Below are 13,779 nucleotides of genomic sequence, written 5' to 3' on the forward strand. Positions count from 1 at the left end.
ATCAATATCAGCACAACTAATTTTTAACTCGGATTTTTACTTTTTTTTTCCGTGGAAACCAGGATGTTGTAAAGTGTCATTTGACTCAAATGCCCAGGTTTATCACCTTCCTGTTGACTCAAGTCAAACAGTGAAATATGGCAGTTAAAGCAGGAAGCAGACGTGATCACGTCTCGCTGAAGCTTCAGCTCATTGCTCACAGATGTGCTTTAGAGCTGCGATTTCAGGGAATCACTGAGTTTCCTGACTCATAATGACAAAGAATGATCAAACTTTGTGGAGACAAAAGCACTTAAATTCAGGAGAATAAGTACGGTATGTTGGATGTCCCAGATCCTAAAGTGTGTTTTTTTCTGCAGTGATTGTCGAACCACAAAAACCCTGCAGGAGATGTGTTGATTTCCACTGGTCAGGGAAATTGGACAACAGGTGCTTGGACTTTTGAACTCTTGATCTCCTGTAGGTGATAAACACAGCATTGGAAGTAAAAATACAAATTACAAATACTCACATTACTGTAACACAAAGTTTTTGCTCAAAACGTGTGAGCTCCTCGCATGGCTGCCGTCATCACAGGTGTGTGAAAGATTAGCAAATAAATGAATATGACACATTTAAGGGTTATTAACACAACTCAAACAGTGAAGTGTGTTTACCTTGATAAGATTTTGGGTTCAGGATAAAGATATCTAACTCATTATTGCTGCTACTGGTTCCTTTATGGACCACGATGCCTGGAGTTTGAGTTCATGGTTGTAGTATTGTCAAAAATAAAACATAAGTTTCCTGCAGTCCAAACATCCCACTGTGTGTCAGGCCACCAGGTTTCAGCACCTTCTTCCAAAATAGACACCAGCAGTCAATATCTGATGGTTCTGTTTGTTTTCAAGGCCCTGAAAACTTCACAATGCAAATGTAAGGCATGTTGGTGACAGATCTTGACTGTTTGGATTCCTCCATAAATGACTGATCTGTAGACATTAAGCCAAGTTTCTCTGTTTTCTGCTGGTTTTTTAATTTTCTAAACATCTTGTTTTGGAGTTGTGGACATGAGAAGTCGGCCTGAATACCGTCACCAGGGTTTTCTATTTGATATGTCTGTCAGTTCTCAGAGTTTCTTGCATCTAAAATCATGTAACTCTGTATTAAGAGTAGTTACACTAGAAAAAAAATTAAACCTGTAAATTTCCAGTGTATAAAGGTTTCCATGACTCTTTATGTTGTTTATGCCAGGGTGGGGATGTTCTCAAAGGAATGAAGCGCAGTAAAGTTTGCCAACAATCATATCAAGAATCCCAACCACGTCTGACTTCTGACATCAGCTGACGTCCACCGCTGACTCAGCCTAGTGAGTGTGTTAGATGGCCTGTCGCTGTTTGTCCTGGGATGGACTAGCGACCAGTGCAGGGTGTAACCTGCCTTCACTCATGGTCAGCTGGGGTGAGATCCAGCTCCCTGTGACTCTGTTTGTGAAAGGAACAGATGAATAAAGAGAGTGATGCTGGTGCAAATCATCCAGAAGGCCTTGTAAAGATTTGACAGACAGCAGAAACAGAGATGAAGAATGAACAAACAGAATAATATTGGAAAATTTTAATGACTTCACATGAAATAAACTGCAGCTTGAAGCTTTCTCCATTCAAACATGAAGCATCAGACAAACAAGTGATAAAGACAACGGTCGCAAAACAAATCCATCTGTTCTCTTTTCAAATGGCTGTGACATCCGTTTGAAAGTGGACGGTCACACAGAGTCCAGCTTCAGCCGTCACACTTCAGACGGCTTGTGTCCCGCCTCCTCCTCAGATCCCTCTGTCTCTCTCGCTGCCTCCGTCAGCTGCTGCTGCTGCTGCTGCTTGGCTCGTCGGCGCTCTGCCTCTGTTATCGTCATGGGGTGTAGAGGGAAAAATCCTGCTAATCCTGGAAAAAATAAACAGAAAGAAGAGGTGATAAAAACTCTCAGAGCAGGCTTTTCAAACTAATGATGGCAGCTTAGAGTTTGAAAATCATAATAACAATTCTAAATGTTTCAATTAATGTCAGCACAACGATAGCAGATTCAAAAATACAGAAGAACTAAATGGATTTTGACTTTTTGATAAATAACCTGAAAAAGTTTAACTTTAAAAATCAGAGTTTCACCTTATTTAATTTCAATGATGCCTCCTGGTGTAGTACAATATACAAAAGCATATCTTTAATGTGCAGTTCAGATTTTGTCACATCCAAAAATACATCATGTGACTGAATTTGATGCTTAAATTAAATCTGCTGAAAGAGCTCAAATGGCATCTGCTGCACTGCTTGCCTTGTGCTGTAAAAAGCCTGTTGCGCCTCAGAGAGCATCTGTTCTGCAGCCTTCAGGATTCATGTTGACACTTTCAGTCCAGATTTAATGCTAAAGCTACTCGACTCACTGAAAGCTTGGTGGCTTCCACTGCTGCATCACTGATGTGTCAGTGTTGTCTTCTTAAAGAACTGTGGTTCCCGCTGAATAGCGCGGAGTACACATCAAAAGTAGTATTTTGGAAACAAGAATCGGTATCAGTGGCAAAGAAAAGCTGTTTATCACGGTTGTAACTTATGAGCTCAGCTCTACTGCTTATCCCAAAGATGCATGGTTCTTACAAACATGGCCCATTTTAAAACGGGGAATGAAAAAGATTTCCAGTAGTGTAAGATTTATTACCAAGAAGCACTGATGCTACAAAGAAATAATCCACCAAATACATTATATGTTTACATTTCAAAAACTGTTATCTGTAATAAAAAATAAAAGGCTGGCTCATTCAAATTAATTAAACAATAAGAAAGCCAATACTTATGCAATCAAGAGACTCAGCCCAGAAAAACGCACATTTAATCGTTTGCACAATCTTTTGAAAGAGGTGATTTAGTGCATGATCGTCATTTACAGCTGTTCGCAAACAAATGAGAGGCTTGAACTGTGTGTGACTATAAAGGAGCATATCCATGTGAATACTCCCGAAAAGGTGGAGCTGCTCATAAAAGTTGAGTCTGGGCCTCCTTAGTTAAACAAATCCGCCTGACTGGAACGCTTCCTGATGTGACTCTGCATTTAACACAAGCAGCTGATGTGGAGGATACACACCGAGAAGCTTGGCCGCCGGTTTGGTCGTTTGTGCGCCGCAGCCGATCCAGTACTTGATGCGATCAAAGTTGAAACTGACGAGTTTCTCGTTGTAGATGTTGGGGAGGGGGTCATAGGTGCCCAGCTGCTCTAAGTATTTCCCATCTCTCGCCCTTTTGTTGTACGCTGCCACGATGCGGTAAAAGGGTCTGTTGGCCTGTTTGTGGCCTGCGAGAGCCAGTCGGATGACGACGTGACCCCCGTGGTACTTCTTCAGGAGGAATGACGCTGCAGAAAAGGAGTCAGCACAAAAAATACAGTCAGAAGAAAACTTGTACATACGAAATACCTCATAAGATATTATGCAATGCAAAATAATTTTTTTTAAAATGGTTCTCTCTAAAATGTTCCTCTCCCAACACACTTACATTTAAAAGATAAAAACCTATGAAAGTTTATTGAAGGAATGCTCAATATTAAAGCAGATTATTCATTTGATCCACCAATTTAAAGGTGCTGTAGGCAGGATTCGGCATCTCCGCCATCTTGCTTAGGGTTACCTAAGCAAGATGGCGATTTGACCCATCTAAGAAGGCGATTTGAAACCCAGCACAGCCAATCCTGTCTTGTTTTCTCTGACATCACGCCCTTACGCAAGTTAAGCCCTTCCCACAAGAACATGTGACTAATGCCCCTCGACCAATCACGGTTAGAGCCTCATGGGCTCTTCTGATTGGTCAAAGATACCTGGAGCTGTCGAGATTCCTTTTCAGCTCAGAACAGAGACAGATGGAAACGCTGCGCCTTCGCACTAGTGCAATTATGCTACAATCCTAAAGGATTATCAATGGATACTCTAACATTTAATCCAAAGAAAACACAGAAAAATTAGCATTGACTAGCAAAATCCTGCCTACAGCACCTTTAAAATCGAAATTTAAGTTATATGCTTCCAGTTCAGGCTTTAGGGAGGGCCTTTCTGTGTTTGCATGTTATCTCTGTGCATGCGTGGGCTTTAGAATAGTATTCCAATTTACTTCAAAAGACCAAAAACTTGCATTCGAGGATCACTATTGACACAGAAATTGCAAATGGTAATAAATATGTTTGGATTTGATTGTCGCTCTCTGTGTCTGATGGAATGGTGCCCTGTCCAGTGGACTGGACTTTCATCCATAGTCATGATCTTCAATAGATGAAGGAATCTTCAATAGATGACTAGTCAAAAAGCCATAAATCGTTTGAAAACAGAAAGAAAGATGCTTAGCTGATACTCATGAGACAATTCATTTAATATTTAAATTGTGTTGTACGTGAATGACCTGTATTTATAATGCAATCTAAAAACACCACACAAGGAACAAAATCCTGAAATATCCAACAACTCTGCATTTATTTATTAAAAAATTCACACCGTTACATAGAGATTAAATACACAAAAATCTGTTTGAATGCGTTAAACTGACTAAAATCACACAATTACACTACTAGTGAAAGGAACCCCAAAGCGCCTGACAATAACAGACATTAGCAGGTTCTTCACACTGAATACTCACATAAATGCACCATGATGGTCACTGAAATGTTCTGCAACAGATAGAGAGACACATTCAGAAGGCATAGATTTAAATAAACATCACGGACACCAGAAACTAGCACTGTTAAATACTCACACTGTGTCATGCAACTGAGAATGTCATTACACAGAACCCGAGCTAGCGCTAGCAGCTCACTTTAGCTTCAGTTAAAATAAACTTCTAAATCAAGCGCGATACCTCTGATGACGGTCAGCGACGCGAAGCGAAATTTCAGCAACTGACGATCCTGTTTGCTCCCGTTTCAACCAATTAAACAGAAAACAGTATATGAATGTTTTTAAGAGGAGCAAATGTGACATTTATCAGGGCGCCGCCATGTTTGTACAGGATGTGACGTCATTCAGGTTCAGTATATGTTTCCGACACTAGATGGCGCGAACGCTCTGTTGTCCATTACACCTCTGAGCTGAAGCGGAGTACACAGAAGTTAAATGTGGAGTCGTGTTTTGGTCTGAAAAGATCATTTTTGCCCTCAAGATGGTGTCATTAAATTTTTGACAAACTTTAAACGGAGAATTGTTTCTTCAGGTTGTTCAAGTGGTGAGTTTTTATCAGAAAAGGTTGCTGCTCATAGCAAGTAAACAGAGTTTCGTTTGTCTGCTGGATGAAAGTTTACAGGCATGGCTTGATTTCAATTATTTGTGAGTTGACTTTAATTATTTGTGTGTTTCTTTGTGCTGCTAGTTGTTGAAAAGGTCTATTCCAATGATTTTTTTGTGATTTCATTACTTTCATTTTTAAAATTCAGTCATTTTGCATCTAAACTGTCATGAGTTGTAGTGCAGGCCTCTGGTTTCCTCAAAATTGGAGATGCACCCATCAAAGACCGCTACTAGCCTCAAACCGGGCTCTCCGCTGTCCATGGATGTGTGCATGTTTGTCTTGGTGTCCTGTTGAGGGTGTGTTTTACTTTAACAGTCAGCTGGGATCAGGTTCAGCAGTCCCGAGTTACATGCAGTGGTGTAGCAGATGGATGAATGGATGAATGTGTCAGCATAGTCAAAAGAAAAGGTGGCGTAGACGCAAAGAAACATGGATTTCAGATCAAGAGTTTGCTGATTCCATTCCCACAGTGGACTCGTCACCACTGATGAAGAGTCTTGACCCCCTCAGCGCCCCAATATGGCTGCCCACTCTGTCCTACAAATAGCATGGCTGAATGTAAAGTCATCCAAACACAGCAAATGGTCCTTCTTCAGCCAAATGAGTTTAGAATAAATGTATTGACGTGCTGACAGACAGCTGTCCACCTCAGCCTGTTGCCTGCACAGTTAGCTGATTAATGCGTTTGATCAGAGGAATTAAATCCAACTTGAGCTACTCCAGCAATATGTTAATTACAATTAACAGAAGTTGCAAACTTATTTTGACCTTCGCCTGAGCTGTCTTGAAATATTATAAAGTAAAACTTACATTTGTGCCATCGAGTTCTCTTTTTGAGGCATCGGCATGTCACATATTTCTCTACAGACCGGAGTCAGAAAGAAGAGAAAGGTGCTGCAGTTCTCTCTGAGTCTCGGCAATCTTCACTGAATTTTTACCACAATCTGCTGACGCTGACTGTCCATTAACATGAGGTTTCTTACGCATGTCAATCATGTTTTTGACAACATGATTGATCCGTGTCTGCTCACACAGCTACTAATCAAGGTCCAGCCAAGAAGTGCTTACCCAATAAAATTGGCAGATCCATTGATCCTGCTTGCTATGCCGATAAAACACTTTCACAGAAATGGACACAAAGACTGCTCTGATCAGAGGTGGAAATGACTGCGCCTGGTTGACATCTTATGTCATCAACTAGAAATGCAGCATCCTTCTTAACTTGATTTATTATTCACATGGGGAACTTTTCATTTGTACATTTAAACCATCCTCTTCACACTCGCAGCAGTGGGCTGCCCGGGTGGGGTGCTGGGGTTCAAGGGCCTCACTCAGACTGCAAGTGACCCCTCAGTGGGATTTCAACCAGCAAACATGACTGCTGCTGGCTGAATGGTGGTGAAGTCTGTTTGTCCATCCATTCATCCATTCATCCATCCAGTGAAACCAAAAAATGAACCATATTGTTATAATAAATGCTTTTTATTTATTTATTTTTTTGGTTATTTCTAAATGTAATGATGAATGTATAGATTTGTTGTGTGCTTTCTGGCGTTTTTGGAGACTGCAGATGGAACTGATCTCATAGCTCAGTCTGAAGCTGTGGATCTCTTCTCACAAACAAAGATGAATGTTTTCAATGCACCGAGCCTGACAAACAAAAATCCAAACAAAATGATTCTTTTCTACCTCTTTTATCCAGACTAGAGTCAGAGTGGATGAAGTTTCAGCCTACAGGCGCCGGGCGGGGGCCACCGAGTGGACCGCTAGTATGTATAAATATACATTTCACAAAGCATTAACATGTAAATAACATGTTAATCCTATATGTGATTGAAGTGTGACTAATTTAAATCACTCTTTCCTGAACTACATTTATTCACTGACCACACACAACTGCTTACAATTTACAAATGTAATCTGTCCATCTCAATAACATGCATAAACATCTAACGAAAGAAGTGGTCGTGAAATGGAGCATTCTGGCGATGCAATGGTGAGCACGCCCTCCACACAGTTTAATAAGTTATGTTATTGTCTCAGAAGGTACACAAGTCAATAAGTTGATAAGTACTTTAATCTATAAGTAAATGAACACACGACTACGTCAGTATTAAACAAGTAAACAAATTAAAACATTTGTGACTAAACACATAAGAGAGTAAGTTATAAGTAAGTAATTAGGTCAATAACTGAGAAAATAAGAAATCTAATTCATGAGTGAGTAAAAAAGTGATATATGTTGACCTGTGTGTACGCATGCGACCATAACAGTGTTTACTGTGAACCAGGCTGTGGTAAATGTGTGGCCAGGTTTGACAACATGCTCCTAGTAAGTGAATACATGACGAAGAAAATAAGTAACAAATAACAAATTCATTAAATGCAGAAATCAGTAGGTGATTAAACATATAATAAAATTGGCTTTATTATCAATGTACGATCTACATGTAAATGAATCAAACAGTAAGTAAATTAAGTAACTCAGTCAAAGTAAGTATGATAATTAGTAAATATTTTAAATGGTTCGGTCAAGACATAAACAAAGGATAGAGGGTTAGTGGGGATGAGTGAGTACTTCAGTTAGTAAGTAAATAAGATAGTAAGTAACTTCTTGAGTAAATAAATAATGCGTTTGAAGGAGCAGGCCTGTGTACATGTGTATTATTCTGTCTTCGTGAAGGGAGGCAGTGTGAATACAAGTGAATAAATACATCAGGAATCCTATAAATGAATGAGTAAATAATTTGGCATAATTGGGAATAAATACCTAAGAAAAAAGCAACTAAGCATATCAGTGAGTAAATAAGTTCGTAAGTAAATTTGGTAAGGAAGTTGTTGAGAAGCAGTGTTAAAAAGCTGCCGCTTAGCAAGTAAGACAGTAAATAAGTACATAAATATATAACTATTTGCATTAGGAATCCAGTAACTAAATTAGTAAACGGTCTGAAAAAGGAATTAAGTCTGTTAGTAAGTAAATATGTTTTTGAGTAAGACAGTAGTGTTGTTTGTTTGAGCAACACTTTGTACTGGATGAGAGAGGCAGTGTTGGTAAGAAGGTCGCTTTGGCTCCATCTTTAATAAAGAGCTCTTTTTGCAGCATTAATTTAAAAGTTATTCCTTCTGTCTGAAAGATTTCCCAGATCTTTTCATTCCACCTCCGATACATCGGGACGTCTACTTGAAAACTATTATTTTCTCATAAACATTACTGTGTGTCTGTGTGGTTACAGCGGCGTTTTATCAGCGGCGCCGTCCTTCGCGTTGTGCAGTCTCCGCTCTACGTGTGCGTGTCTCACAGCGGCTTCACACCGAGTTTCTAATCCGTTTCCACCGTTGACCTCGGCAGAGATGCAACACCGATTTCCTGAGAGCCGTCGTGGATTCCGGGGTCATCGCTTCTGCCTGATGCTGTCCGAGTGTACAGAGACGGTTCTGCCCGCTGGGAGCCTGGCTGCCCCCCCACCACCCCCACCACCCCCACCACTCCCAGTCTTGGAACATGGTGATTTCACACCCCTGTTGTGTAAAGCTTGTTTTTCAGTGTGTGTGTGTGTGTGTGACAAACACATGGTTTTCTGCTGGGAGAGGTCACAGAAGACACACAAAAGAGAAGTGTCCTTGTTTGTAATTCTGAAAATATCCCACTATCCCTACGTGACTCCTCAAACACAAAGCCAGTAACGACTTATAACTGATTGCAAACGAACCGGGGGGGAAAAAAGGACATCACGACATAGTATTTTCAAGTAACTAATTTTTCACGCTGTTGTTTATTCTCAGGATTGTGTTTTCTGCGGAAAAACTGAAAAAAAAAGCCTTCTGTCACTTATACGGCACTATATTTTTGTCGACTGCAGATTGTTTCGCCATTTCACAAAAAAACTGATAAATACATGATTCATCTCCCAGAATGAGAGGTATTCAGTGGTACGCTGCGTTTATCTGAACACATCCCACTGTCATGACAGTTTCACATGTCTTTAATTGGAAAGAATAACCAAATTACAAGCGTATTAGTTAAAAAAGATTTGAAAATTGTGCCAGCTTGGTTTGTCACAGAAATCATTTCAGAGCCCAGACACACATTAAGAAAAAAAAAAAAGAAAAGAGAAAGAAATCCCTCTCGTCTCAACAACTGGAATTTCAAGAGGGAAGCGTCATTATCGAGCTGACCACGTTTTTTTCTGTGGAAAAATGTGAAAATGAATAGAGGCTTTACACAGTTAGGCAGCAAACAAAATGCATCTTACATGGTGAATCGGCAATGCATGATTATCTGAACGGTGACATTGATTCTACTTGTGGCTCTCGCTCTCTCGTGAGGACCCCATGCTCTTTGGGATACCAAGACGAGTTGTTCCTCCTCTAATCATCTGTGACAGCTCAGTTAGAGACGCTCAGATGACCAGATATTTTACTTAAAAAAAAAAAAAACACACAGCACACACACAAACAAGAGGAGTCGGCTTTAAACGAAGGCGGCTGCTCCAGACATTTTCAAGTCAAAGATGTCTGAATTCAATTCAATTATGTGGATGATGCTTCACAAAACCTTCCCTCCCTGCCTTTGTTTGCTCAACAGCAGCTTCAACCATACTTTGCAGTGTTTATAAGGATGTTCTCATCTCTGACTGAAAACACTCGAACGCATGACTTCCTTTATCGTTGACTTCCGTTCCCGTATAGAGTCACTGATTGCTTTGGTTTTGCAGTTGAAACTTCATTTTCATTTCTGAAACGTTTCGTGTCTACACGGTGCGTTTCCAGAACGTTACCTCATCTCCCGTTTACATGACGATGGAGTTGGTGTATTTTTGAAAAGGCCGATCCTGGGAGCTTACAAAAAGTGACATTAATCTATTAGCAAAATATCACATATGAAAGTCTTCACCGTGTTTTTGGTTTGAGCTGAAAACTGCATTGTGGCGTAAATGAAGTGATGTGTAGCATGGCAGCGTGAGTTCAGAGTGAGAGTTTCACTGGTAGAAGCCGCATGGCTCCACTCGTAACACTCGCAAGATCTGGAGCAGGGCCCCAAAACCATTTCAGACATCAAAACATTTGTTTGGCATTATTGAATAGATAATAAAGATCTTACTGACTGAGTTGCCACTGCTGTTATTTATCCTCTGCGGACAGCGACTGAGCTCAACACAAACACTGGAAACAGGGCGAAACAGCTGGCATGACCCTGTCCAAATATAACAAAATAAGCTCACCAGCATTTCTGATTGGAAACAGTGTATCTCACTCAGTCCACACAAAAACCAAAGTGTAGCAACATGTATTACCACTCTCTGTTTGCTTGAAGCTAAGCTAACAGCTGGTTCGATTTATTAGATACAGTTGATCGTAGCTTGCAACACGAGAGTGGATTTTCCCAATGTGTCATGAATCAAGTCTTCCACCGAATCTAAGGCTGCTTTTACAACGACACAAAGGTTTATGGGTCATCGCAGGGTGTTTTCCCTGCTTCGCAGGCATGCCCGTTAAAGATGGACTGGTGGCTGGAAGCTGTCTGAGTGTGTGTCTCTCAGTGTGTGTTGTTGTTCAGGGTGTACCCTGTTTTCAACCAGCTTGGATTTGCTCCATAAAGCTGTAGAGAAGATGGACAGCTTGACACGCATAATGTCTCCTGATCCGTTACAAAAGATCATGATTTAGGAATAAGAAGGGTGTAAAACTGATATTTACTGTATTAGAACACATTTTTGGAACTGAAGACAATGACGGTGTATTGACAAGACATCAGAAGAGGACTCCCACAGTCCAGAAGATCGGTTCCAGGATAGAGAGGCGATGAAAGATGGATGGAAGAAATTAAAGTCTATGAAGAATGATCATAAGTGTGACTGGTATATATCAGCTGTGATGTTATGTATCAGATCTACTGTTGTAACTTTCTCTTCAGAGTGAAAGCCTGTAGCTCAGGGATGTCAAAAGTAAGGTCCGTGGGCCAAAACCGGTCCGGTCCGCAAGTGGCTCCAGTCAGGCCACCAAAAGCAAACTGCAGCAATTTCTAAGAAAACAACTGATTTTAAAGCACATTTCTTAAGTGTAGCAGATACAGCACAACTGTGAGACCTGAGGTATCGATCATACGGCCCTGAGCAACGGCAACAGCTTTAAGTTTCACTGTATTCAGTGCCAGAAAGTATCAATAAAATTAGCTTTTTGTTGAGATTATACCAATATTTTTAGTAATTGTTTGTTTTTTAAGAAAATATAGACATTTTATTCACAAATACTGATTTTTTTTAATGATATTTATTTGCTTTCCAGTTACTCCAGTTTCCTGTAACGGTCCAAAAACAGGCTTTTCAGGGCAAATAGTGATTTAAAGTCACCCGCAGGAGTCGACCTGTGCTGCTTTCACACGTAGCGAGCTGGGATCGGCTCCAGGCCCCCACGACCTGAAGCTGGATGAAACAGTATAGAAGATGGATGGATTAACCGATCCAAAAATCTGGATCTTTTCATGTGAAATTCTTTAAGAGGTCTGACATCAACCAAAATCTGCTTCTTAGCGTGAGGCCATCGAGGGATCGTGGAGTTATTGCTCTCAGTGTGTGAGAGTTGGCAGCTTTTAGTGAATTTGTCAAGTCTCCTGGTGAAGTAGCTTTAATCACCCGATAGATTTTGCTCCCTGTCCCAGTAAATCCCATCCTGCAAAACATTCGACTCCCAGTTTTTAAATGCTGACATGATCTGTGTTGATGGTAGAGACGTTTTTATTTTCTAGTGTTGGTTTGTTTGATTTAACTAAAGAAAACGTCATTATTTCCAGGATTCCTGGTTGTTTTTCACACCATGTTGAAGTACACCAGAGGTACAGAGCCACTGGAATAAAAAAAAAAAAACAGCATACAGACAGAAGTTTACACAGTTTGAGCTCTGTTGACTCTCCAATTCAGCTGCATGTCATTGAATTGTGGGAGGAAATCATACGAGTACACTTCTCAAACCCACAAGGCCACCGTGAGAGCCTTGCATCGCTTGATGAACCAGTTTGTAAAGAAGAGATTTAACACACATGTTGGAGGTGATTCTGAGTGGAGAGCCTCCTAAATCAGCAGAGTTCGGTGGTTTTTCATTGCCTGAAAAGTGATTATTCACACATATCGCTTGTCATGAAAACAGGACGATTTAGTTTATGCAAACTTTGGCAGCGCCCCTTGCTTCGGTCGCCTGTTTATTTGCGTCTTAAAGAAAGCGTGCGTATCAATTCACGCCACGAAAACAAGCGTTTTAAAGTTGAAAACTTTCCAGCCACATGGCAGCTCCGTGTTGTTTTAAGTTTCTTTTTGAAAGGGGCCGACATGTTCATAAGATTCTCCAGCTCGGTTAGTCAGAAGAATGGAGCTTTTCAATCACGGACACCGTGTGACTCGGAGACTGTCAGCTCTTTGTGGTGCCCTCTGCTTTTTTAAGCATCTGTGTCCAGCTCCGCCACAGATAGATGTTATGGTTGCAGAGAGCACCTAATGGAAAGGCAGGATTCGGTCACAGATGGAGGGTCAAGTGATCTCCCTTTTCTGGAGGGATCTTTCAGATGGTTGTAGTGAGACTAATTGTGATAGCATGCAAAATGGAGGCATTACTTTTATCTTCATTAACAAAGAGACTTCTTCTTTCTCCGTTTCCCTTTTTTTTTTCTTCTTCTTCTTCTGAGATTTGTTGACTCTTGCACCCACCGATTAAAGGAAAGGCCGTCTGTGTTCTGAGGAATTCAGAAGCATGTGGTCGCTTGCATCAGTCGGGAACCGGGAGAACCGGGCGACCTGTGATCCGGATGACTTTTACTCATAAAGTCAGAAGTATTTTTATCGCTAAGACTTCAAAATCGAATATTTTAGGGGATTGATTTAAGGCAGCCTCCAGCTCCTTGTGTTCTCCTTGGTTTCCTCCAGTTCAAGAAACATTCATTTGAAGCTGTTTGGCTTTAAAATTACCCATAAGTCTCAACTCCAGCCCACCTCACCTTTAATAGAGACGTAGAATCGATGGGTGAATACTGTACTACGGCAGTACCGTTCCTCCTCATCTTTCGGCTGCTCCCACAGCGGCCCCATCTGCTTCCTCGGAGGCGGTTGCTGTCAACCCGGGCCTCCGCCGATCAGGTATGGCTGTCATGTGTGTGATCGCGCTTCCTGACGCAACCCTCAGCAGTCATCCGGGCCTGGAGCGCAGAGACGGTCCCTCCGAAAGCCGCTTTACTTCAACAGGAACTTTAGACGCTGATTTAAAGTATGACTCTCCGTCATATCAGTGCTGCACAGAATCACTTCCTGTTTAGTTTGAAAACACTTTTACTTTAAAGACCTAGAATTAGACGTCTCGCATGCCAACACTGTACACATCTGCATGGTCAGATCCATAAAATAAGGTTGCACACTATGTTTTCTGGATGATCTGATAATATGCTGGTCTCATCACCATGAAGGAAGATTATGAATAGACATTTAAAAACAGATTTTAATGACA

The 13,779-nt window shown here is 40.9% G+C and overlaps 1 protein-coding gene and 1 long non-coding RNA gene across 3 annotated transcripts; one reads left to right on the forward strand and one right to left on the reverse strand.

Moving 5' to 3' along the window:
• Positions 1-1,571: 1,571 nt before the first annotated feature.
• mrps16 (mitochondrial ribosomal protein S16) lies at positions 1,572-5,026 on the reverse strand. Of its 2 annotated transcripts, none has more exons than XM_030091964.1 (4): positions 4,867-5,026; positions 4,648-4,678; positions 3,113-3,379; positions 1,572-1,920 (listed from the first exon to the last, which is right to left on the reverse strand). In XM_030091964.1, exons 2-4 carry the CDS (start codon positions 4,658-4,660, stop codon positions 1,769-1,771), a joined length of 432 nt encoding a protein of 143 aa, XP_029947824.1. In that variant the 5' UTR covers positions 4,661-4,678; positions 4,867-5,026; the 3' UTR covers positions 1,572-1,768. The 2 variants fall into 2 exon arrangements, with proteins under 2 accessions (XP_029947824.1, XP_029947825.1); XM_030091965.1 differs by having other exon boundaries at positions 4,765-5,020.
• A 74-nt stretch (positions 5,027-5,100) lies between these two features.
• Positions 5,101-9,503, forward strand: LOC115389156 (uncharacterized). Its single transcript, XR_003931550.1, has 3 exons — positions 5,101-5,229; positions 6,995-7,061; positions 8,642-9,503. It is a non-coding gene; the product is annotated as an uncharacterized LOC115389156 (long non-coding RNA).
• The last annotated feature ends 4,276 nt before the right edge of the window (positions 9,504-13,779 follow it).

This window comes from Salarias fasciatus, chromosome 5 (genome assembly GCF_902148845.1).
Source record: "Salarias fasciatus chromosome 5, fSalaFa1.1, whole genome shotgun sequence".
Classification (NCBI taxonomy): domain Eukaryota; kingdom Metazoa; phylum Chordata; class Actinopteri; order Blenniiformes; family Blenniidae; genus Salarias; species Salarias fasciatus.

Excerpts from the sequence above, each read along its gene's own strand:
- mrps16 (XM_030091964.1), bottom strand. Across the intron at positions 1,921-3,112 it reads ACCGGCGGCCAAGCTTCTCG|GATTAGCAGGATTTTTCCCT; the intron begins GTGTGTATCCTC and ends TATTTTTTCCAG.